At 38.5% G+C, this 27,819-nt stretch overlaps 1 protein-coding gene across 1 annotated transcript in view; it reads left to right on the top strand.

The window, feature by feature from the left end:
• The window catches only part of LOC149181383 (citrate synthase, mitochondrial-like), a 108,727-nt gene extending 87,133 nt beyond the window's left edge, over positions 1–21,594 (top strand). Inside the window, exons 6-11 of the mRNA XM_089414179.1 lie at positions 16,763–16,864; positions 19,368–19,475; positions 19,609–19,659; positions 20,578–20,651; positions 20,933–20,984; positions 21,079–21,594. Of these exons, the coding sequence (XP_089270305.1) occupies positions 16,763–16,864; positions 19,368–19,475; positions 19,609–19,659; positions 20,578–20,651; positions 20,933–20,984; positions 21,079–21,183 (492 nt within the window). The 3' untranslated portion in view covers positions 21,184–21,594. The remainder of the gene's footprint in view (positions 1–16,762; positions 16,865–19,367; positions 19,476–19,608; positions 19,660–20,577; positions 20,652–20,932; positions 20,985–21,078) is intronic.
• Positions 21,595–27,819: the final 6,225 nt, after the last annotated feature.

Here is a 27,819-nt window from a genome sequence, read left to right as displayed (position 1 = left end):
GGTAAGCGAATTTGGAGAAAAACGAGCGATTCCATTCAGCACCCGATGCGTGTCCGGCGGATGAGAGAAAACACCGCCGCTCATTGCGCGCCAACGGTCGAGCAAGTCAACCGCACGAAATGAGCGAATGGCGTAGGATCTGGGGGCTCCAGATCTGACGGTGGAGATTGCGTCTGATGGAGGAACCGGATTTGACAGGGGATTAAGCCGCGGCATAGAGAAGTTTGACGTCCGATTTGACCGCTGAGTTGGCGAATGAGTCATTCCACAACGTAACCGAAAATACCGAACCGTCAAGGAAGAGCTGGCGCAGTTCATGAGAGGACAACTGGCAACTCCCTGTGAGACGTTGACAATGACGCAGAGGCATGGAACTCCAAACGAACTGAAGGGGCGGAAGAGGAAATGAACAGTCGAGGATAGATTGGCTTTAAGCCATGAACAGACACAGAACAAACGAGAGAAGACCGACAGAGAAGAAGGAAGAACCAGAGAGGAAGAACAGTGAAGCAAGAAGCAGAAAAACAGAAAGCCGAGCTCCCCTGCAGTGTAAGGCAGCATCGAGCAGACAAGTAATCCCTGTGAGGGTTTGTCGAGAATTGAGCACCACATTGGGCTCCTCCCATTAAAGACTAGAGAGGTCAAGATTTGGAAAGGAAAAAAGGTTGTGCACTCTAGTGGCTTGGGGAATCCAAGAACCACCCTACCAACATTCTCTGTTTTAGGAGACTCAAATTGAGCTCCTCATTGTAACCCTCTGCTTTAAAGACACAATAAAAGAAGGCCACCACTGAGAGCTGGACAGGAGATGTAGCCCTGGAGAATAGGGTGAACTCCTTATTCATTGTTGTGTTCTTGCATTTGCTTACTGTGTTTTTCCTTACTGATTTCCATTTTCCAGTGTCTGTGTATTTTTCAATTCGATCGATCTGTTGCCTAAAATAACATAGACACACACCAGCGCATGAGTCTGTGATACCTTCATTCATTAATTATCTAACTGAGGTCACTCACGAGTGAATTTCAGATTAAGTGGTATCAGAGCTTGAGGCTGTAAGGTTAGACAAGCTTGTGTTTGTTTAGTTGTTGAATGCTAACTAGATCAAAGCTCAAATTAGGAGAAGGAGAGTTGGTCGAAACCAATCCTGAAATTGGGAGAGTCTATCCTCAAAAGACAATGTCAGAGGATGGTTCTATAGGACTAGACCCTCAATTCATAGATAGTTTCCTAGCCATAAAATCCACGGTAGAGGAAATGTATAAAGACTTTAGAAAGCATAAGGATGAAGATTCATCAAGCTCTAAACAAGACAAAGGAGAAGATGAGTCACATTTCCATGACCACTCAAAAGGCAAGGTGAAAGAAGAAAGCTTCCTCACACCTCCTAATAGCCCTATACATAACAAGAAAGCATCTTTGATTAAACTAGATGTTAAATTTGATTTACCTATATATGATGGAGAGTTGAATGCAGAAAAGTTGGACAATTGGATTAGGCAAATTGATGTTTATTGCAGAGTGTTGAATCAAACAAGAGCAAGATTTAGCTGGCAAGCCTACGCCTTGGAGGCACTACCTTGGTTTGGTGGGAAGGCAGGACCCAAGCTGACATAAAGAGACATGGTAAGACTATCTCTGTCTGGAGTGAATTTGTTTCTGCAATCAAAAGGCAGTTCTATCCATTGGCCTACATGCAGCAAGCCATGATGAGCTAGCAAACTCTTAGACAGTTGAAAGGGCAAAGTGTGCAAGGGTACACTCAAGAATTTAGAAAGAGAGCATTGATTCTAGGAATCTCATTAGGCTCACCTGAGACTCTGTTGAAGTACATTGGTGGTCTACACAGCTACATGAGGCACACTATCCTCATGTTTAATCTCACTAGTATAGATGAGGTATCTGTACAAGCTACTCATCTAGAAGCTAGAGGAAAGAATGGAAGTCCAGAAGTTGGGGGATCATCCCAACCCACTGCAAGAAAAAATAAGGAGAAAAGAAAGCAGAAATAGAAAGCAAGGAAGGCTAACACTGCACAGAAGAGCAAAGCTTCATGCACTCACTGTAAAAGGATGGGCATGATGATGAGCACTGTTGGATTCTGCATCCAAAGCTGAGACCTAAGAAGTTCGAGGGCAAGAAGAAGAAGACTACTACAGCTATTCAGAAAGATTTGGGGTCAAACTCAGGAGATAAAACAACTATTGCAGCCACAGGTATAAAAGTTAAGAATTTTGAAGCATCTACTAGTAATTCTGCACAATCTACTATTGATGAAGAAAATTAGAGAAAAAGACATGAGCTTTTCCATATTCGAGTCATTTCCAAACATCAAAAGATTGACACTTTGTTTGATAGTGGCTCACAAGTAAATTTAATTTCTGAAGCAATTGTAAAGAAGTTGGTATTAGTAACTACACCTCATAAGAAACCATACCCATTAAGATGGTTGAATGATAAGGCACAACTACAAGTGACTAGACAGTGCAAACTCAAGTTTTCTTTTGGGTCAACATTTGTAGATGAGGTTGAGTTAGACATAATTCCTTTGGTTATATGTGGAATTGTTTTAGGAAGTCATTACTTGTATGATAGAAAAGCTAGTTTCTATAGAGTTGAGAACAAGTATCTACTTGTTAAAGATTGAATCGAATACTTTGTAAGAGCTCATAAGCTCAAGAATAATTATACTCTCATAAACTCAGGGCAGATGACAGGAATGATAAATTCATGCAAACAATTCTTACTAATGGTTGTAAAGGAAAAGAGACCTGATAAAACCAATGTATTTGAAGGCTGTAACGCTGAACAGCAAGCTAATAGAGAAGGGGTTTTAGAGTATGATATCTTGTTTCAAGAACCTAAAGGTCTGCAACCCAAAAAGGAAATAGTACATGATATTATTTTGTAGCAAGATGCTCCATTGCCTAACATTGGAATGTATAGGTTGTCTGCTTTAGAAAATGCTGAAATCAAGAAGCAGGTGCAGGAGTTGCTCAAGAAAGGGTTCATCAAACCTAGCACATCACCTTGTGGGTCACCAATCGTTTTGGTGAGAAAGAAAAGATGGCTTGTGGAGAATGTGCATTGATTACCGAGCACTGAATAAGATAACAATCAAAAATCGTTATCCCCTTCCTCGCATAGATGATCTTTTGGATCAATTGAAAAAAGCTGTTTATTTTTTCAAGTTAGACTTGCATAGTGGATACCATCAGGTCAAAGTTGCAGAACAAGATACATGGAAGACTGCTTTCAAGACAAAGCAGGGATTGTATGAGTGGCTAGTTATGCCTTTTGGCTTAACTAATGCTCCTGCTACTTTCATGAGATTAATGAATGATGTACTCAGATCTTTTCTTGATGATTTTGTTATTGTGTATCTAGATGACATTCTGATATTTAGCAAAACATGGGAAGAACACTTAAAGCATGTTAAGCAGACACTAGATGTTTTGAAAAGAGAAAAACTTTATGTTAAACTCTCAAAATGTGAATTTGGCAAAACATCTATGAATTATTTGGGTCATAAAGTAGGGGGTGGTGAATTGAAGATAGATCCCTCTAAAGTGGCAGTCATTGTGAACTAGCCTAAACCCAAATCTGCTACAGAAGTTAGAAGCTTCTTAGGAGCAGCACAATATTGGAGAAAGTTCGTTTCTAACTTTTCCTTAATTGCAGCTCCCTTACATGCTTTAACGGGATTGAACAAGGTGTTTCAGTGGGGAGGCAAACAACAGAAAGCCTTCAACACCTTGAAAGAAAAGATTAGTACAACACCTGTACTAGCACTGCTTGATCTTCAAAAACCATTTGAGATCCAAACAGATGCCAGTGACTATGCCATGGGAGCAGTGTTGACATGGCACGGTAAACCCATATGTTATCATTCTGAGACATTTAATTCTGTAGTAGTTAACTATCATACATATGATAAAGAATTGTATGCATTAGTACAGAGTGTGAAAAAGTGGAAACATTACTTAATGGGCAAAGAGACAGTAATACATACTGATCATCAGCCACTTCAATATCTACACTCTCAAACTAAGTTGCAGCAATCAAGACACTATAGATGGATGGGGTTTCTACAACAGTTTCATTTAGTCATCAGATATAAAAAGGGCATACATAATAAAGTTGCAGATATGTTATCTGGACCCATTATAAATGCATCTACTATACTTAAGCATAATTCTATGTTACATGAGAGCTACATTGAACAATATGCTCAAGATATAGACTTTAAAGATGTATATGCAACTTTAAGTCAAGGCAAAAGAGTAGAAGAATTGGACTATCATGTAAAGGACCGACTCTTATACCATTGTGGGAAGTTATGCATTCCACAAACTAAAAGAATAAAGATAATTCGAGAAGCACACACTTCTCTAATATTAGGTCACTTTAGGGTAAGTAAAACAGTTGCACAACTGCAAAGATTTTGTTATTGGCCAAAAATGAATGAGACAGTTTCTAGGTATGTAAGAGGGTGTACTATGTGTGCTAAAAGCAAGCCCAACAACAGATAACTAGGCTTGTACACTCCACTACCAGTTCCTTCCCACCCTTGGGAAAGTGTTTCCATGGATTTTGTTGGAGGACTGCCTAAATCTAGGAAAGGTCATGATTATCTGTATGTTGTTGTGGATAGGTTCAGCAAAATGTGTATTTTGATACCTTGTAATAAACAGGTTACGGCTGAACAAACTGCAAAACTATTTTTTGAACATGTATGGGTTCATTTTGGATTACCCACTTCCATAGTATCTGATCGAGACACCCGATTTGTGGGGAAGTTTTGGTCAAGTCTGTGGGAACTAATGGACACCAAACTGAAGAAAAGCACAGCTTTTCATCCACAAACTGATGGCCAGACAGAAGTAGTTAACAGGACAGTGATCCAGTTACTCAGAGGATATTGCAGCAAACATCCTAAGTTGTGGGATGAACATTTGTGTTTTGTGCAGCATGCTTACAACAGAGCAAAACATTCTTCTACACAGAGATCTCCTTTTGAGACCTATTTTGGTTTCACACCAAGGTATCCTTTGGATTTTGTCTTTGGTAAAGACACCACAGTTGAGGGACACAGTGATGTGGACAGGGCAACTAGGTTCATTGAACAAATCCAAGAGATCCACCAGGCAGTACAGGAACAACTGGAAAAGAGCCAAGCCAAATACAAGGCAAGGCATGACAAGCATCGGATGGAGCATAGTTTCCAAGTTGGTGACCAAGTCTGGCTGTACATCAGCAAGGACAAGATGCAAGGTGAAGGTAAAAAGCTAAAGCCTATCAGGTATGGACCCTTCAAGATACTTGAGAAGATTGGTGAAAATGCTTTTCACCTTGATCTACCAGCTTACATGCACATCTACTCAGTCGTAAATGCAGATTGCTTGAGATTATTTGAACCCTCACTAATTGAGGATCCCGAAGAGCAGAGTCAATTGCCTTCTATTGATGACCTGCTACCTGAATATCTTAATGAATTGTAGGAAGACACAGTTCTGGACAAGAAGGTGAGGACGACGCGCAGAGGAGATGTTGAGTACCTCAGAGTTGGGCTCAAAGGTTCAAAGCCGAGCAGTGCAAAGTGGATAGAGATTGGACAAGTGAGACAATTGTACCCTCACTTAATCCATGCTTGAAAACCAACTTTTGGTGGTCCAAAAGCTTTTTCAGTGGGAAGGTCGTGATCCTAATTTGATCCATAAAGATTATCAAGGTGCCATGACTGTATCAAATCAGGACAGACTTCAAATTTATGCAAAGAGCGATCAGGAAAACCTCTGGACAGTAGCAGTTTGCAGCCAGCGAGGAACGACAAGGACCTTGGTCAAAGCGTGTTCACTGTTGATAGAGGCCCATGGAAATCGCGCAGGAGGCAAAATTGGCACTTGGGAAGCTCGGATCGGGAAACAGAGGGCATTTCTGATGCTCGAAAAGGAAAAACCCCGAAGCGCTCGGTCGCATGGGAAGCCGGGAAATCGTGGAGAAAGTGCTAAGGCGAAAGGCGGGACCCGCGCTCCGAAAACCGACGGTATATATCGGAGGCATCCTTGGGCGGTAAGCGGATTTGGAGAAAAACGAGTGATTCCATTCAGCGCCCGACGCGTGTCCGGCGGATGAGAGAGAAAACCGCCGCTCATCACGCGCTAACGGTCGAGCAAGTCAACCGTGCGAAATGAGCAAATGTCGTAGGATCTAGGGGCTCCAGATCTGACAGTGGAGATTGCGTCCGATGGAGGAACCGGATTTGACAGGGGATTAAGCCGCGGCATAAAGAAGTTTGACATCTGATTTGACCATTGAGTTGGCGGATGAGTCATTCCACAACGTAACCGAAAATACCGAACCGTCAAGGAAGAGCTGGCGCAGTTCATGAGAGGACAAGTGGCCACTCCCTGTGAAACATTGGCGATGATGCAGAGGCAGGGAACTCCAAATGAACAGCAGGAGGCGAACCGAAGAGGCGTAAGAGGAAACGAACAGTCGAGGACATATTGGCTTTAAGCCATGAACAGACGAGAGAAGACCGAGAAAGAAGAAGGAAGAACCAGAGAGGAAGAACAGTGAAGCAAGAAGCAGAAAAACAAAAAGTCGAGTTGACCCGCAGTGTAAGGCAGCATCGAGCAGACAAGTAATCCCTGTGAGGATCTATCGGGAATGGAGCACCACATTGGACTCCTCCCATTAAAGACCAGAGAGGTCAAGATTTGGAAAGGAAAAGAGTCTATGCACTCTAGTGGCTTGGGGAATCCAAGAACCACCCTACCAACATCCTCTGTTTCAGGAGACTCAAATTGAGCTCCTCATTATAACCCTCTACTTTAAAGACACAATAAAAGAAGGCCACCACTGAGAGCTGAACCAAAGATGTAACCCTGGAGAATAGGGTGAACTCCTTATTCATTGTTGTGTTCTTGCATTTGCTTACTATGTTTTTCCATACTTGTTTTCCATTTTCCAGTGTTTGTGTATTTTGCAATCTGATCGATCCGTTGCCTAAAATAACATAGACACACACCAGCACATGAGTCTGTAATACCTTCATTCATTAATTATCTAATTGAGGTCACTCACGAGTGAATTTCAGATCATGTAACCAACACTGTCATTACTGCAGCAGTACTTGACACCGCTTGAAAACCTCGCCACTGCTTCTCATAGTGCTCAGACTTCCAGATATTTCCGAAATTCTCGTTAAATATAATTACGCAAGATACATGAGACTGAGGTTGCACCTTTAGGACAATAAGGGTTCCGAGATCCTCATGCTTATGAAGCAGATCCACCGAGATTCTTAACCCAGATTTCATGCCAATACTGTGATCTTATACGTAGTCCTCTCTCCATCATCCATCTGAGATCTATTAGTATAAGATCTCTACTTCATCTCTTCGAGATCCAGTTGGATGCATCTATAAGTATGTCGAGAATATGTTCCATAACTTAAGATCATGCTGTGTCCTCATCCAAGACTTGATTATCCTTGTTGTTGTTGCGGCTCATCAAGACTGTGGCACAAGACAATGAGATTATTGCTCCATTCACAGTCCTTTCATTCATCCGAGATCTAGTCTTGACTGTATCATTCATAGGTATGTCGAAGTCTTGTCTGCTCCTCTATTCATAGCTTGCCTGCACCTTAAACCCATAGAAGGTGCAGTGAAGCCCTTATCCGAATACATGCCTGTAGTGCAGATTTATTCCTCCATTCAAAATGCGAAATTTCAAAGAGAGAAACCCGAGATCTGTGTCTTCTAATTGCAGATACCCTAGATGGGTATTTATAGTAGTGAGCCTACTATATTTGAGCCGACTTGAGTGTGTGAGAGGATGTGTCTATTGCCCAAGCCGACATGACTTTTAATTATGCATTCTAATTCATATTGAAGATGACATGAAGAATTCTTTCTCTTTTTCGCTTGCAAACTTCTAGGAGGATTATGCTTGGTCTTTGGAGGGCTTCTTCATAACTTTGTGGACTTGTTTACATTTACGTAAACTCATGAAGAGTTTCTATACACATGACATGACTCTGACATATAAATAAATCCTAAAAACATCAAGAAGAAGTCTTTCACCTAGTGACACTTCTTTCTCATGAAACCCATGTAGCAAGGCATATAAAAATAATTTATTTCCTTTTATTACATTGTTTACAAAGATCATGTCATTATGAAGACCGAACCTAGTTACACTTTCTTCAACACCCTCAACCTCTGTCGTCGCGTTCCATTGATCCTTCGGATTGTACTGTCTTGTGTTCTTCCGTATCAGACTCCACACGTGTTGTGAACGAGGATCGAGCTATCGACGGAGTTGATGTTGTGCAGCCAACCTGTGCTATCATTCATGATGAGTGTGTGTGGGAATCTAAACATGAACCCGCGGTAAAGGATGACCTCCTTTTGTCCGCACCTCCTCCGCTTTTTCTTGACATCTCTGGTGATTCTGCTATCTCTGATTTCCCTTGTGTAAATCCATCCACGGATGCACCTACTTCTGACCATTCGCAGAACACACCTAATGTCAGTCCATCATTTGATAGCAGAGAGGACAAATCTTTCATTGAGAATCGACTTTGACGTTTCATCTACTTTTTCCGGAAATGCAGAGGGTGAACAATCTTGCTTCTCATTTACCGCTCAGTATGATTCATCAAATCATGAGGATGCCGACAAACATCCTGATTTTTCTGATCATGGTTGTCGTGATCTTTGTACTGCTTCATTTGATCACGATGTGGATTCACTCCTTGTTAATTTGTCTATGCCACTGGTCTTTGATGATCTATCTATTGACGAAGTGGAAACCCCGCAAGTTGTCGAGGCACTTTTGCCTGAGCGGATGGTTATGTCAAGCCCTCGCTGTCCTGAGGATAGTTTCACTTCCGATCAGAAATTTGTGAAACACCCAAGGCTCCTCATCACTCATCTGTATGCACTGAAGACCAATCCAACACAGATTTCGCTTCCTCCACCGGAATCACATGATCCCATCGCTTACGCACTAGAGGAATCATTCACAACAAGCACACTTGCAAGGCGTAAGTTGTCTCTTTTTCTCATGTTTTCTTGTCTGTCACAGTCAAGAGAGTGCATATGCTTATCATTTGTACGTAGTGTGTCACAACACCATGGTAAGTCCACAGAGTGTTTGTCTTGCGCTTTCAATTTTTTCTTTTCTGTGGATGCATTTAAACTCAGAGTGTGTTGGTCTTCATTGTTATATCTTTCATGTTTGCTGGTTCGCTTGACTGTGCTTCTCGCGAACCATGCCTTCACCAACATGGGCCAGCCAATGCGTCAGTGGCTGCATTGGAAATATCACTTCACGTGAGTAGGCCCATGCATTGTTTAGCGTAGGAGTAGGAGTAGTCTTTGCTTCTTGCTTTGGTTTGCTTTCTGGTTTGCATATTTGTTTGCTTGCTTACTTGGTTTGTTTTGCTTGCTTGCTCTTGAGACAAGCTGGGAAAATCTAAGAGGACTTGTACAGCGATCAACATCTGGTTATGTGTTGTCCTCTCTCTTTATGAAGAACTTTTTGTCTTTAGTCGATGATGCCTTGATGGAAAATACGTTTTGTTCAGAGTGAGGCTTGGTGAAAACACAACGCTTGCACTGTTAACTATTACCGCCTACTCTAATCGGTTCTTTTGGGTTAACACTTGTCAACTCAGTCAAGTAGAGTAAGGTGAGGGGGGAAACCTTAACAAATATGTCAAAGGTATACATAACATACTTCTCTGAAGGAGCAACCTCTTATGCTTTCAATAAATCGGGATCCCTCTTCCGCCTCTGAAATAAATAAGTGCCTACGCACAGGTTTTTGAAAAAAAAATGAATGAAAAATGAATAAGACGAAAAAAGAGAAAGGCTTCCTGCGTAGAGAGGTGATGCAAGTAACTCCGCCAGGGTACTGATCAGGCTTGCTGGCAGCAGAGCGATGCTTGTGTTCCTGCGTGACTTCGTCGGGGTACTGTCCAGGCTTGCTACCAGCGGAGCAACACCAGAGATGAAACTTAAACTCTGACAGTCATATTACTTGTGCACCAATATACCCCTCATCCCCAATCTAAACAACTGGGGTTGACTTGGCCTGGAATGTGTGCTAACCGATCAAGAGAATGGTAGGGACTACATCTTTCACACAGGCTAGTGTGGAAAACACGATGATCAAAGAATTGAACAATACTTCCGGAAAGGTTAGACTTGCTTTTCACAAAACAAGGTCCATTTAGAGAGCTGGAGTTCTACCAGTCTGTCGCCAAGTGTTGTAGCGACTACAACTACTCTCCAAACTTTTGGCTCGCATGCAAATTTCGGATCTTACCTTGGATCCTGCGATCAATCACCCTTGGTCACTTGTTGGTAAGATGATGATTTCAAGCTCCCGACCTTGATCTTAAGAGTTGTCTGTGTTCTCATCTTTATGCAACCTGTGTCATCTTTGGGCATAGGGGTTATTGTTTGTCATGCAAAGGGAATGTTGTTTTGCTTCAAGGGAAAGCATGTGCGCATGAGTAGTTGTCATCACATAGACATGTTTCACACTCACTTAACTCACTCTTGTCACGAAGGTTGTTGCATCAAGCAAAGTATGTCTTATGCATTCTGGATGGTCTACGTTGTGACACTAAGTGTCCATGTGCGATCACAGTCGAGTCCTATCACTGCTTACATATGTTTCATTGATCTCACACTTAGCCATTTTCCTGAGCAACCTAGCCTCATCCAGCTTCCCTAAACTGTGTGCTTTGCTTCTGCAACCACAAAGCTTCCTCCCTTGCCTGCTGAAACCTCGCAGTACATAGAGACACCAAACTCCCTTGCCTGTTGAAACTCCGCAACCCGCAGAGACACCAACCTCCCTTGCCTGCTGAAACCCTAGACCCCGCAAAGACTCCAGCCAACACTGCTCTCCAAAAATGCGCAGAACAGTCAGGCAGCCAGCGCTGCTCTCCAGAAATACGCAGAGCAGTCTAGCTGCACTAAACTCAGAAATTGCGAGGAGGTGTCCTCCCAGAACCCCCATCCTGCAACAGTGTCTTGTGCCTCAAAACTGCGCCTCAAAACTGTGGAATGATGTCCAAGCTGCCCTGTCTGTCTTGCATGCAGAAACTGCGCAGACGGGCCTCCCAGGGCCTCATTCCAACAGCAGTCGCTATCCGCTGAAATTGCGCAGATCTAGCTCTTAGTGACTACAAGAAAAGGTGACATGCTAAAATCGCTTCCAAGGAGTTGAGGAGAAGAACCAAGGAACCAAGTAATGGAAAAGATCAGGACCGCATGCAAGCTCCGTCGGATGCATGATCATCTTGAGGGTAAGTATGGTAAGTAAAGAACACCTTTCGAAATACACCTCTTAGTTGAGTTTGCAGGACTGCTTGTCATTGTCATATCATCTTGTCCTCAGTAACATGCATGTGTGCAAACACGAAAAGTCATTTTATGTGTTTCTTCTACATGTCTTGCTTCCTTTTCACTTGTTTGACCAACTGTCGTCTTTGGCATGTTGATTGTTATGTCATGCTTGCGACCTCGTTCTGGTGATGTTGAAGGTTTTGTTTGAGTTGTGCTCGCTATGTAAACATCTATCACACTCACACACAATGTTGTAAACACTGTCGCGCAAGTGTCGTCGCGGTCGTTCAACGATCTATCACAAGTGTCACTCGCACCCGTCGGTCAATCTCATTGAGTGTATGTTGTCTTGATGGTTCGAGGTGTCTTGTCGTCAAGTCATGTTGAGTGTGTGTTCGCAAGGTCATGCATGTACGAAGTCACTCGTTCACACACTTATTCATTTTGATGAAACTTTGTCGACTGGACCACCCTTCAACAACTAGACCCTCGTTGAGCTACACTACGCAATCTCAGCTCTCAATGATCATGTATTGCTACCCAGAATTGTGTAGAGCTTGAGGTTGCCTCCCAAGCAGCCTGCATTGCGCAATCCTGGTGTCGACCCAACTGACTGTCATCCAAAAACACAGAAGTTTCTCAGCGAGCCATCTCAATCTGTGTTGCCCGCAAACAAAGCCATCAAGCCTCTAACTAATCAACCAAAGAGTTTGACCGAGCAGTGACCCCAGGCCTCACTCCAAAAAATTGCGCAAAAGATACCAAACATGCCCACCTCTATTGACTAAAGAAATTGCGCAGACATGTCGGATAGACACCCGTTGCCTATCACTGCATTGTCCTCAAAATTTGTGCAGTTCTATCAGCCAGCCACCTTGACAGTCGGCCTGCTGCTCCTCCTTAAAACTTCATAGTTTTCATGGGCTGCCTCCCAGCTGCCCTGCATCTCGCTTAGCCTAGAAACTGCGTAGGGATGTCTTGCAGGCCTGCCTCCCAGCTCTGCGCAGTTTTGGCCAGCAGCCTCCTGCAACTCGCTGCCAACCTCCCCAGAGAATCTGTGAAATTTTCACTGCCAGTGTCCCCTTGCTGCCTGCACTGTCTCCCTGGAAAACTTGCGCAGATCTGCCCTCCAGCCGAGCCAGATCCCACAGACATTCATTGTTGATCTGGACTGCTCATCCCAGCCTACCAGTGACCTCTGTGCAATTTTCATTGACAGTGCCCGGAGCCCACATCTCGTCTTGAAATGTGCTCTGTGCAGTTTCAGAGCCTTGTCCTCTCTCTTGGTCACCTGCATCCGAAAACGAAAGATGATGCAACATGGTAGACTAGAAGATTTATGGATTTGATATCGTCTCATCGTGAGTGATTGCAGATACAGGTACATGGATGAGACATAGCGTGACGACGAACGGGATGAACAAGGAGCGCATGCTAGGAGACTCGTTCGCGAACGGACAAACACATGGAGCATGCCAAGTACAAGCGAAGGAGAGACATGCACGTGCAACATCAAGCGAAAACCAAGACCCTTGAAGACTGCGCACACCTTGCTATGAGGAGTTGAAGCTATGATACACCAAGAGCACATTCATCACTCAGCAGCACTGCAGCTTGACATGGACACCATCAGCAACATGAACATACCAGCACTATTGTGTCGAGTCATGTCATGAGTCATCCCGGCCACATAACTATTGTGGGCTATACTGTTGTAACTTGTAATCAATGTAATATACGTGGAAGTCCAAGAGACCCACATGTAAAGTTGAAGAATCATGTAAGTCAAACAATCATGGGGGAAGTGGAACAACCACAAAGGTCAGTTTCACCCTTGGCTATATATAGCCCTCATTTGTACATGCAAAGGACTTTTCACCTTAGCTCCTCCCACATAGCCTTGAGAGTCTGTAATATTTTCTTTGAGGAGCGAGCAGTGGCTCCAACGCCCCGCTATCAAGGTTAGTGATGTAATGGTGTACGGATGTGTCTTGGAACTTTTACTTAATTCAAAACCCTGTTAACAAGCCAACACGTTTCTACACATGTATTGTATTCGTTTGTAAGACTATTCTTTGGACGCTTGTAATGCATGTTTCTTTAACCTGTATTAAGACAATTGAACTATTTCAGTTGTTTTAGTACATACGCTATTGGAATGTGTTGTACAATTTCTAACGTTGTCTCGCCCATGTGGGCTATCCCGCCGGACACTCAACAGATTCATTCTTGTAAACTTGTTATAACGCGTATCGCACCCATGTGGACTATTCTGTTGGGTGTTATACGTGCTACCTCTTCACCTTGTGTTTGTGACTGTCGGATCCGCGTGGACTACTCCACCGGAAGTTGCTTATGTTTTTTTGTGTTGTCTGTCTCTAGCAGAGTTGGGACTATTCCCTTTCAACCTGAGACTCACTTCCACCCGTTCCCTCTGTAGTGAAAGAACTTTGACACAAGCGACACTAAGCACTCACCAGGCACGCGAACCTCGTTGTTCGAAGACTAAGTGAAACACTCTCATGTGCTAACAAGCAAGAGCTAAGGCATATCTTTAAGATAATGGCAATCGAGCCATCGTACTGGATGGGACTCCTACACCAAATGGTGTGAGGTTTAGTTGAAACTTCATACCGGGGAGATCCCCTGAATGTTGGCGGGTCCAGCACCGTCAACACAACCTCACCCTTTTTAACCTCGCTATTGCCACCGACCAAGTTAATATCCTTACTTACTACTCTCCAAATGTTATCACCAATTAGATTGGGAGTTTCTCTATTGTCAAATTCTAAAGCTGCAACATATGCCAAATGTTTAAGTGTTGTTGTCAACCAAATTAGGAGTTTTACTTTGTCAATTTCCATTTTTGACAATGCCAAATGTTGAGAATCAATACGCCATTGTTACAAGTTTTGAGATGACAACAAAACAATTAATTATGAAACAATACATTCGCGCGCCACTTAAATAAATGAGATAAAGAAAGAATAATCTTAATATCAAGCTCGGAAACCCATTGAACTCACATACGAGTAATAGATATGGACGTATGTCACATATGATTCAATGTTGTTGGTTGTGCTTGTGATCGGGTTCATTGGGCCGAGCTATCTGACCGGTAGAAAAAGTAGTTTTAATTTCTGCAGGCTAGGGATTTGGGGTCTTACTAGCCATAAACCAGTCGGTTTATTGCCAAGCTGACATGTAAGGCGGTTTTGTGCTTTTTGAAGCGGTTTTGTGACTAGGGGTTGTTTCCCTCCAAAAACAGCCCCTTCAAGCCTTTAAAAGGATTTATACCCTCTCATTTGCCTCCCACATCTCATTTGGAGTTTTTGTCAACTTCATTGTGAGCTTGGAGAGTGTTGAGTTTTTGCCAAAGTAGTGGAACGACTAAGAGTTTGGGTTGAGTAGTAGCCACCATGCCTCCAAAAGCCAAGAATACTGCATGGGCTCATTGTGATATGATTGATGGCAAAATGATATGTAAATATTGCCAAAAATCTATTGAAGGAGAGGATATTTACAGTTTCAAACAACACCTGGCTGGGATAGGAGGCCATGTAAAGCCATTTAGAGAACCAAATGAAATAATAGGGCATATTAGGGCAGAATACTTCATAAGTTTGAGAGTCAAGTCACTCAACCAGTTGAGAAGTTTGTGACTCAAGTAGTTGAAAAGTTTGAGAGTCGAGACTCAACCAATGAGCTTGATCATGACGAGAAGTGATCATGTTGATCACTGATATGTAGAATTGTAGTAGGCTAGTGGCCCCATAGCTTGTAGCATTGTTTTTGGACTCTAGAGGCCATTTAGAGCATTGTTGATTATGTATTTTGTTGCTGATATGTATTGCGCTCGGTGCCATTTTGATATATTGCCAAAAATCTATTGAAAGACTGGGTATTTACAATTTCAAACAAGTGGCTGGAATAGGACGCCATGTAAAGCCATGTCGAGCACCAAATGAAGTATTAGGGCATAATACCTTCATAAGTTTGAGAGTCAAGTCACTCAACTAGCTGAGAAGTTTGTGACTCAAGCAGTTGAAAAGTTTGAGAGTCGAGACTCAACCAACTAAGTTTGATCATGATGAGAAGTGATCATGTTGATCACTAATATGTAGAATTGTAGTGGGTCGGTGGCCCCATAGCTTGTAGCATTGTTTTTGGACTCTAGAGGCCACTTAGAGTGTCATTGATTATGTATTTTGTTACTGATATGTATTGCACTTGGTGCCATTTTGATATAGTCACCTTTACATGGTATATAGATGAACAAACTTTTCATATTTTGTCTCTATTGGTTTGGAATCATGGTTTTAAATCTTAAAAATAGTTTCTTCATTAAAAATTAATTATTTCATGTATTTTTTTAAAGAATGGTTCGTTGAGATTTGACCAGCCCCAGTTTGAAACCCTGTTTGATAAATGGACCAGTCCGATCACCGGTTCTAGTTTTGAATACTATGCATTGTGACGATAATTCAAAATAGGGATCTCTTTATACATGAGGTCCTATGTACATGATGGTTGCGGAGTACACTGATTGGGACTTTCTAACAAGAGAAATATGAGAACTATAAGCCTTGTATTATAGTTAAAAAATAAATTATTTGATGTATTTATCCATTTTCATTGTTCCATAGTTTAGAAATAATTTATTTCTGGATGTTGCATATAACCCCCAGGGGTTCTTCCACCTTCTCAATTTGATACGATAAGGCCATTTATTGCTAAATGTTAGGTGCAATTAAATTATCATTTCAATGGATTACTTTATCGCACCAATTTATGATTCTTTTATTATCTGCTGCAATGATTTGCTTGATGTGCATGATAAATCATTAGCTTCGAGTATTAGACATTGATTGATTGAAGTTGCTATTCTTAAGTAGTATTTTGAACACTCTGGCATATATGCCATCTTCTGAAAAGTTTGACTGCGCACCTTTTATGATATTTTTGCAGCGTCAAGATGCTCATGATTTATAATTGACTGTGTCCATGACATGATTTTTCTTTTTAATAATTACTGAGTCTTTGAATTGAGTGTAGTTGTGGTATTGAATATTCTTTGTTCTGATGGATGAAAGGTTCCAAATTATATCCAAAAACTAATAGGATCATGGATTTAGTTTATGCTAACTCTTATTAATAGAAGGAATTATAAGTTCCCAGTATTTTTGCATTTTAAAGTATTGTCCGTCTTTGAGATTGAGTTAAATGACATAAGATGGTTCTTAATAATATCAAATCTTTGTTTTAGTATCCTCCACCAGTACTTTCTTATGCACATTGAACATACACAACATATTTAAATATATTTGAGATATATTTACTAGATGTACCTCTATCATGTTCTTATTATTGATATTTACTTTTGTGGCAGGAGGTTTTACGTTGGATTAAATCTGTTGTTGTGGAAATTGGCAAAGACGTAACCACTGATCAACTCAAGGAATATGTTTGGAAGACATTAAAAAGTGGACAGGTGACAATCTTCAAATTTATAAAATGGTCGGGATTTTAGTTGACTTGCTAATTTTTGAAACTTATGATAGTATTTGTTGTATCCTAATTTTTGTGTTTGTTGAAACTGATGATTGTATTTGTTGTATCCTATTTTTTTGAAAATTGGAGGATTTTGTTCATAACATACCCAAAAACAATAACCTCTCTCAGTTTTTAAATATACTTTATGATTTGAGAGATATGCCCAAAATACAAGTTGCTACAAGAGAGTCATTGCGCTTCTGACTCTATTTTTACCATCATTTTCAAAAGAGATTTATGACCAAATGGAGATGAACTTTGAAAAAGTGAAAGAGGTTTTTGTCAAGCATGAGCTAAATAACAAAAACCTCTCTCTGTTTCTGCACAGTTGTCATGGTTTGGGAAATATGCAATGATCTTTGGGGCTTATTTTCAAAAAATCAAATTCTGCATTTGTTTTCTTGTTTTAGTCATGTTTTCTTGGCACGCTTTTCTAATAGCTGGAAGGGAATTTTGAGAAACCCAAGAAGGTTTTTGTCAAGCACGAGCCAAGTAACAAAAACCTACTTCGGTTTTTGCACAGGTGTTATGGTTAAAGAGATATCAGTTCGTCTTTGACCCCAATTTTTCGCTGCTTTTCTAGACACTTAGTTTTGAGATCAAGTTTGAGGAGGTCAAAATCATGTTTTTGGATGACTTAAGGGCCCCAGGGTGTAGAGGACATCCTCAGCTTTCCATCCATGTCTTTTGCAGCAAAAAATTCATCCGGGAAGGTCTCCAAATCATCTTGCAAAGAGTTGTTGCGCCTCTGTGAATTAAGTTGTTTTACTGCATGTAATGGTGAAAGGTCAATTAGGTTGATGTAAATGGTTGTTACATAACTTTTTCTGATGTAAATGGGTTTGTTAGTGGTTACTATAGTTAAGAATCTTGTAATTAATGCCTTGAGAGATAAGCTCAATCAGTTAGCTAATTGGGGAAGGTTGTTTTTGATTCCCCTAGGATTTGGTAGTAGTTAGAGAGGATCATGAAATCAGTTCCTATAGAGCAGGATTCGACCCCTTAGAGGGGAAATCTTGTTTTTCATCTATATGTAGTCAGAATCAAGTCACTGAGGAGGGTTGGATACTAGAAGTAGATACGTTTTGGAACTGGTGTACTTGATTTTTGGCAGAATTAATATACAATTGCAGCTATTTTTCTGGGATTCATGTGTTGTGGTCAGTGGCACTGTTTTCTCATGTTTTCTTATATAATTGATTATTAGATCTTTCTAGCAGCCATCTACATTCTTCTTATGCTTTATCTCTTAAGTTTTTAAACGGAAATCATTATCTAAATGTTTTGTTTTGTTTGAGATTAGCATTTAAATGTTTTCCTTCTAGATAAGTGAATTCATGCATCTGCTCACTTAACTCCTTCTATATGATTTCCTCCTCACCACACTACAATGACAAATCACTTGTGTCACTGGTTGCACCTATCTTGCCCCAAGTTCAACTGATCTTTTGGAATACTTGTCTAGTTCCTAAACCTAGTGTTCTTTGTCCAGCAAACCCTAAACCAAAACCCTACTGAGCTGATAACTAGACTAAAACCCTAGTATGTTCCAGTCACTTCCATTGGTTGTGAGGTCGATTTGGAGAGAGCCCTCTCTAATTTTGTAGGGCTGGCTACCAAGTCAAAAGTTGGTCTGTGGTTACCTCTTTGGTTTCCTTTCTCAGCCTTGGGAAAACTAAGGAGTGCTAACAAACGGTATGGCACTTGGTGCGGCATTTCCTGCTACAAAGCATTATTGTACTCAACAATTTGTGGTCATCAGTGTGACACTAATCTATCATGTTGAATTTGGAAAAGTTCTTATCATGACTTATGACTTTGATGACTATCAAATGACTCATGATTTCATAAACTATATTGTTTTAAATGTTACGGGTTCACATTTTCTACATATTTCATCTATGTGTGTGATATGACACACTCGAGTGATCCAGATTTCAAAAATGGCATCCTTCTACCTGCAGCTGCTCACGAATCTTGCATACTTGTTTGGAAATGATAGAAATGGGAAGTATAAAGTTTGTTACTTCCATTATTATTTTCTTTGTGAATATAATAAATTTCCATATCCTCGTCAAAATCCTTTTTGACTATGTAATTTTCCAATAGCTTATCATTTTCTTATTCAGCGAGTTTTTTTACAAATAGCAGAATTAGTCAGTGGAGCATTACCATTCTGATAATGGATATTACTTTATTTGGAAGCACATTTTCATATTATTCCTCTTGTTTTAACTTTTGTGAGTCCCATCTTGAAACACTTGTAGGTGTATTCTTTTCTGAGGTCATATTCCTTTTTTTGCCATTGAAAATATTTTTATAATGATGTTGTTAAGATTGCTTAATGATTATGATCTCAAATTAGTGCTGTTAATAGCTTTGTTTTTCCCACATTATTATCAATTTTGTCTTTATATACCCTTTTGGAACTGTGGTTACAGGTTGTTCCAGGTTTTGGGCATGGGGTCCTACGGAAAACAGATCCAAGATACACATGCCAAAGGGAATTTGCTTTGAAATACATGCCCGATGATCCCTTGTTTAAAGTGGTGAGAAGTTTATACCTTTCATGTGTCATGTATTCACTTCCATATTGCTTGTGTTGTCTCGACTTTGTTTTGAAGAAAATAATGCTTGAAATTGTACTTTTTTGTGTTAATGGTTTAAAATGGTTATTTACAGGTCTCTCAGTTGTTTGAGGTGGTTCCACCAATTCTCTTAGAGCTGGGCAAGGTAGGGTCCTCATTTTGTCTCAAAGTAGTTATCTAATTTCTTTGTAGATAATTGACATGAGGTTATGAATGCTAAGGAATTAAGATATTAATCTTGGTTTCTTTCTTTTTGCTTATTTTTTAATTATTCTTTTTAATTTCCTTGAGACTGGAGAGTAAGAGACCAGAGGAATATTGCATGTAGAAGTAGATCTTTTTGAAACATTTTGAGAGCAGACTATTAGCTGTACAACAGCTTTTCCCACTTAGATATAGAAAATACTGTCTTTAGATACTTGCATACTTTCAATATAGGCTACAGCATTCAGGATATTGCTTTTGTGCAAGCTATTTGTTTCATGGTTTGGATGCATTAATGGTTTTATTTAAATATGATTTTACCACACTTTTCTTATCGTACAATTTCTTTTAACAGGAAGTACTTTGTGAATATAATTTTTTGTTCTCTTTACTCTTATTCTCTTTATATTAAGCAGTTCATGAAGTATGCAATCTTCAATTTTGCTTGTACTATGCTAGCAGTTAAGCCTCTGCACTGAGCAATAGAGTCAATGTTGCGGTTTTGGATTAAATGTCTTGTTTTCAACATCTTAATTTGTTTGGATAAATTATTTGAATACCTCTAAGAGTGTTCTGTTTTTAGATAATAACGATAAGAATAATTTTATTAATGTACGCAAATGACCAAGTATAGGTCAGTGGGACTAGAGATTATAACCAGTGGCCGCTAAACAGTGGGAGTGTCTTAGGAACTATGAATTAAAACATGGTTGGAGCTGCATATTGTTGAAATTCTTAAAATTTTCCAGTTATCTTGTGTATAGATAGCAAAACTATATTTCGAAGTAGAGGTTGTCTTCTTTACATTGACATCCTACTTGATTATTCATCATATGATGGTTTGCTGGATATTTTACAGGTGAAGAATCCATGGCCTAATGTTGATGCGCATAGTGGGGTGTTGTTAAATCATTTCGGCTTATCTGAGGACAGGTCAGAGATCTGGCTTTGATATATTCAAGTCTGTTGATTTTGTAGTAATTATAGTATGGTGTACAAGCTCTAGAATCACATCATACCTAAATATTTATGCGTTGAGAGAGTTTTTCCAGTTAATGCATACCTGGCTGGTTAAGTTGGTTGAATATATTGACATACCTTCAATTTCAAATTCTTGTTGCAGAGTTTGTATCTTGAATTCATTCTTTAAGAATTGATTAATTCGCTCTTTTTTCAACTCAGGTAATGAGCTTACACTGTTTCTATTTTTACAGATTTTTTACCGTACTTTTTGGGGTGTCCCGATCACTTGGTACCTTATCTCAGGTATTATTATTCAATATTCAATTTTTCAAGTCACTGCATTTGTGAGCTCTTCACAAAATTTTCAATATTTTAATATCAATGATGGTGTGCACAGCTCATTTGGGATCGCGCTCTTGGATTACCCCTTGAGAGGCCTAAAAGTGTTACAATGGATTGGCTTGAGAGCTATTGCAATAAAGCAGCTGCAGTAGGTGCTTGATCATTCATTGTATGAGCATTCAGTTGTCTGAGAGATTAGTAAGAAATTGGTCAATATGAGCAGTTGAGATACCTACAGCTCTACAGTTTTGGCATATTTTTTCTTCCGGAGTGGTAGTCATTTGTCCAATATTTTTGCTTTGACTATTTCATAATATACTATACAGCCTATCTGGAATGAAATTTCTATAAGAATGCTCTGAAATGTTGCACGGTATTATTATTCACTTTTTTGGCCAGGCCCTTCGTCTCTAAATATGGAACATACTAAATAAAGAGAATTTTGATAACTGAGAAGAACACGAGGACCCTGCCATGAACAATGCAGGAGTTGCTCTGTAACACGTCTTTATAGTTTTAGTTATTGATTCTTACAAAATGGAATACAAAATTCTATATTGATCTTTGATAAGTAGAAGAGGGGCTCCTTTTGGGAATGCCAGTGAATTGCCTAGAAATATTAAATTTATCTCAGGAGCTTTGGATTAGGATTAGCTAGATCTGATTCTATAGGTGGTTTTGATTGAAGACTAACTATTACCTGAATAGTAAAGAAGGTTCGGTAAGTCATCTAACATTTGTTTGTTAAAATTTTCAGCGGATGGCCACAGATTCTAAAACTATAACAGCTAGATTACTTTGAACTACTATCAAAACTGCAGTTTGATCAATATGCTGAAAAACTGAACGCATCACACTGAAAAAGTACAAACAGCAAAAGTAAAAGTATCTGTACCTGCTACTTCTTTTTCGTTAAATCTGAAAATGATATATGCTACAGCAAACTCACAAAATCGCTTCACTACTTGAAGCCCACAAAATTGAATACTCAACTCCACTCCCACGCACTGCTTTAATAACGGAAGTGAAGGGTCATGGGTTACAATCAAGTTAGACTAAATCTGCTCCAATGCTTGGACTCCATGAAAAATCGTGTTAGAGGAGGAAATAAGCTACAAAGGACAGCCATGCTAAGTCCCCTGGTTTGCGTTCGTTTTCGAATCCGACAGCAATAATATAATTCGATAAAAGAAGTTCATCACGAACTCGACAGCAATAATATAATTCCATAAAAGTTCGATGAAGTAAGTTTTCATATATATAAAAGAGTAGTCTCTAAGTGTGACTTTTTGGAGTTTCTAGCGGATTGTTGGCCAGAATATAGCGAAAAAATGTGGCCAAATCTTGATTTGTTTTGTTTAAACTGGTTTTTTTTTACTGCATATATGGATTCAACACTCTCCAAAATCTCTGGGTTATTTCGATAGTGAAGAGTTCACTTGTCAAACTTGTAATATGAATCCTATCATATTCTAGATAAATTGGATTGGAAAATAAACCAGAAAACTTTCAAAAAATAATGCTTAAAAACTACTTTTATATTTATATTTATATATATATATATAAACAGTCATATTCTAAATAAACTGTATCGGAGAATAAGATAAATTGAATCAGAAAACTTAAAAACTATAACTATATATATATAAACTGTCAGATTCTAGATAAAAGGGATACCAAATAAATTAGAAATTTCTTTTAAAAAGTAATACTTAAAAACTACTATGTATTTATTTATTTATTTATATATATATATATATATATATATATATATATATATAAACGTTTTAAATCCAAATTCAGCTGCCAGCAGCCAACCCTGTTGGCCATATATATATGATTTAACGTTTTAAATCCAAAATCAGTTGCCAACAGCCAATCCTGTTTGACCTAAAATTCGCTTTGTTTTGTAAAATATAAATTGTATGCATGCACGAGTCTGCACAACCACATTTGAGGATCGAAAGAAAACGTCGACGATGGCTGGCCCTGTTCACTGTAATTTCCATCGATGTTCTGTAAATTTCAATTTTTATTCGCTGTAAGCTGCAAACTCATAATCACTTAGGAACCTGCACAAAATTACGATATTGAAGCCTTCAGACTGAAAATTCTGAGAGAATTAGGTTGGACTCCTTGTTCCGACATCGAACCTCCCTGATTTGACAGTTACAGTGAGTAATGATTTCCTCTGCATGTCAACCCTTGAACACATTCCAAATTTTTATAGAAGTTCACCGAATCTAACCCAGTTTTAAGTTCCCCTGAATTTGAATTTCAAGCTTCAAATACAGTGAGCCCAGTGACTTAGCTGCCATGTACTTTCCCTTGGTGATCTAAGTACCATTGAGGATTGCTTCTTGCTAGATGAAGATATAACCTTTGAATCCAAATTGAAACGACGTACTCTTCCTATACCCTACATCTCTTGCAAAGTGAGAATCAACGACTCAATGCCACAAGAAGTCACCATCTCTTTCTCATACCTTAGACCATACTACAAAGTGAACTTTATACCTTAAAATATCTGAGTTACTGTTTTGCAACCGTCCAATGAATTTGTCGAGGCTTAGTCCAGGGTTAAAAAAAAAAACACATTTGTTTTCCCCTTGCGATAGACTATCGAAACTGGCAGACAGGGTTAGGATTCATCAATCTTGTTACTACATTATTTCTTTTTCCCACACCATTTCACCATGCCGGTGTTGATAATATATTTTAAGGTGACAACAAATATGTTTTCTTTTTTAATGTGTTTACTATAAAACAAACATTAGACCGGGTATTCACTAGATATATAAGTGAACAAATTTCACTATGCCACTTTTGATAATATATTTTAAGGTGATAACAAATATGTTTTCCTTTTTAATGTTTTTACTATAAAACAAACATTAGACCGGGTTTTCACTAGATATATAAGGGAACAGATCAATTATTTATAACCATGGGAAAAAATCAATTATTTATAACTTTATAATTATAACTTTCGAATCTAATGTATTTTTTTTATTCGTGAGAATCAATGTAACAAAAGTCACAATTTTTCTCAAGCTTAGATCTATCTTAACTCCGGATCTACCAAGCGTGGATAAGGATCAAATCTTTTGAGATGTAAACATTTTTTAGAGTGAAAATAGATTTGATCTCTCTCAGAGCTTGATAGATCACGTGTTAAGATGGATTTAGGATGATATAATAAATATGTAGTTGACATTGAAATATTTTATTTATAATTCATTTTCTCCACATTAAAATGTTAAAATATGTGCTCTCATATTTTTCTCTAATTATTTTTATTATTAATATTTTCTAGAATATTACATATCAAATCTGTATTAAGTACTGAAAGAATTACAAATATCCCTCGTACATTGAACTAGAAAGCGACTATTAATTGTATAAGAATTCTCTCAATCTTTGTCTCTCTATATATGTTTCATGTTAAAATCTTTTAGTCACATAAAATGTCCTGCGCACTTCCCATGCACCAACCATTTTTGTCTCGCTCGATGTGTGTTGAAAAACTTTGAAATGAGTTAGTTTCTTCAACTGATGCAGACACGGGTGGATTCAAAATACCCATTCATGTGAAGGGCCAACCCATTGAATATGTGAATGAAAGGTAGCCCACCCGATCTATCCTTTATTTACCAGGTGGGCCTACCTACTCTTTCCTTCAAAAGAACGCGCCATAGGAGGAGCCCCCTCTTTGGACACTTGAAATTTCGTATATTAATAATGATAAGAAAGTTCTTATTGAAATATTTTATTTATAACCCACATTAAATTTTTTATAATCTTGTATATCAACTCCCTTTTAGAAAATAAAATAAATTACACATCTCCCTAGTTATGGAAGGTGAAAATATAAGAAATTTTTTAATTTTAATTATTTTACTTTTCTCTATATAAAGTAGATATAAAATTATGTTATTTATTTACTTCTGGTTGATAGTAAAAGATTTTTTGTTATTCATATATTTTTGTTTTAAATATCACATGTAAGTTGAATGTAAAATGAATTACACATTATATAATATTAATAATATTATTTATTGTCATCTCCATATTAAGTAATGAAGAAATTACATTTGTTCCTCATATTAAAAAGTAAATTAATTTTCTTTTATTCTCCATATTAAGTAGTGAAGAAATTACATTTTTACCACATGTTAAAATGTAACTTATTTATTTTTTTACTTTTGGTTATTTTAATCTATATATAAAGTTATATAAAATTAAGGTGCAAATTGAAGTATTTTCATTATGGCTAACATTAATTTTTTTGTTATTATTATTTTAAATTTGTCAATTTAGATTATTATTTTATTATTTTTAAATGTAACGTTACATGACAACATCTCTCCCATGTGTGGAGCGCCTCTCGACGCAACCACACTACAAAGTGAACTTTATGCCCTTAAAGTATTTAAGTTGTGTTTTGCACTCCTCCAATGAATTTGTCATGGCGTAATCATACACTGGCTCAATGTGTTTACTACAAAACAAATGTTAGGCCTAATATTCACTAGATACACAAGGGAAAAAATCAATTACTTATATTAAGGGATTTACAAAATCTAGATCAAGTCAATAGAGATGCTTAGACTTGGAACCATAGGAGTGGTTAAAGGTTGACAATCTATCATTTGGAATCTTTTCAAAATCTCTACTATATATTTTCTTTGTCCAAGGAAGACTTCTCATAAATAATGCATTTATTTATGTACTTCATGTCAAATTCAATTCTCAGTTGCACTATGTTATGAGTTCTTTTGGACTACTTGTTAAGATCATGCCAACTACATAGAACAATAAGAAACATAGATCAGATATATGAAACACATATAACAAGCTAGTATCTTTAATGTCATTGATGAATTCTAATCCTTGTTTGTAATCATCAATCTATGAGTACCTAGTACATGTTGCCTATTTTAGCCTTGTTAACTACTGGATTTTCCCATTTCAATTAGAGGGTTAAGGGCCAGCTAGTTTTCATCACGATGGTGTTCACAATCAATTTTCATATAGGTCAGAGATGACTTTAATGGAGATTAGACAGGTTGTTTAGTTTGTTTCAGAAGCAAATACATTTGACAAGGATATTCATCAATTTTGGAGGAGATTACTTTTTTTTATCGGTGTTACTACTTTTTAGGAGTTAAAGTTTGAAGGCTTGCGTGTTAGAGGTGATTACATATTTAAAATCCTTGCAAGATCATGATTTATATAAGCTTTTTTGGAGCAACATGGGAGACATTGTTATTTTTAGCAATTGGGTTTTTAAAGTTCACATAATGATTTTGAGCATATATTTGGATTCGTTGCAGAAAATGGAATCTGATGAACCTAATTTCATTGACATGCAAGAACTTGCTATTTTTATTGGTGTCTAATTTTAGGTGTGCTATATTTAGCAGGGTTCTCTTAGCAATTGCCAACATTTTCCATCTTTTCTATTTTAATGGGGGTTGCTATTTTTGGTACGTTTATTTATAGTGGGCATATTTACAGCAGGTGTGGTTGCCACACAGGATAACATGTGGCAATGATGGGTGCCTTCTCACCTTGAGAATCTTGTTGGACCTCAGTTCAATCATCCCCAGTTGTGTTGAGTCATCTCTAGTTCACTCGTCTTCAGTTGAGTCAAATAGGGTAACCTGACATTCGATCGGTGATTGCTAATTAAGGTGAGGGTGCATGAGCTTGCATGGAGAAGGTGTCTTGTTAGTCATTAGTTGAGTTGGAGAGAGTGCATGGCTCTACTTCGCTCCATTTCACTTCATTATGAGTTAAGTGAGGGCATATGAGGGAGTTAAAGCAAGAACATGTGGCTTTTCTCTCTCGTCACCTCACTTCACTCCACTCTATTAGATAGAATGTATGAAGAACTTGTAGAGAGTGCATGGTCTTAGCTTTGGATCACCTCACATTGCTTCACTTCAAGTAAGTTGCATGTGAGAGTTCATCATGGGCACACATGAGATCACTTTAGTCCACTTCATGGAGGGTACATGGATCTTGCATAAGACACATCGCCTATGCTTCATTTAGCTTTACTTCACCATGAATTAGGGAAGGCACATTGCATGAGTTAGGTGCCTCCTTTAAGGGGATCAAATTCTATAAAGTAAAGGCGCAAAGATCATTGTGAGAGAGTTTTTCTTTAAGAATAGTTAGCATCACTTTAATTTTGTATCTTCTCTTCTTTCCTTGCTATCTATACTTTGTTTAGGACATATTATCGCAATCTATCTTGTATTTCATCTCCATGATGTAGCCAATTTCTTGATCAATACAAAGACAAAGTTTGACCATGCTCTTCTTGCAACTTCTCAACTTGTGGATGCAATATTTCATGTTCCGTACAGTGACATATGTAGTATTTTGCCTCTATTTTTACTTTATTAATTACCTAGAGCATATATTCTTCTCTCTTTTATGTGATACCCTTGTGCTTTTTTAATCAATTACCTAGAGCACATGTTCTTCTCCCTCTATGATATCTCTGTGCGTTGCTTTCTAAAGACATGACTATTTTTAAACTATTGTGATTGTTGTTTGAACTTAATGGATGTGGAGGCTAGGATTTGAATTGATTGATCATGTAATTAAATTTTATAATATGAATAAATGTTTTTCTTTAGGAAATGTATGGGAAAGAGCACGAGTAATAGAGATATCTAGCTAATCCATTGATGAGCCTCATCATTGAGTAATTATATGGGCGTTAATTGGCCTTAATTCGCCTCCTAGCTTAGTCAAACCAACTATTCTCACAACTTATTGC

The sequence above is a fragment of the Pinus tabuliformis genome, chromosome 3_2 (assembly GCF_031772625.1).
Source record: "Pinus tabuliformis cultivar Carrire ecotype Pingquan chromosome 3_2, CPIR1, whole genome shotgun sequence".
Lineage (NCBI taxonomy): Eukaryota > Viridiplantae > Streptophyta > Pinopsida > Pinales > Pinaceae > Pinus > Pinus tabuliformis.
Note: the sequence above shows the minus strand (reverse complement) of the source record. Positions and strands in the feature narration are given on the sequence as shown.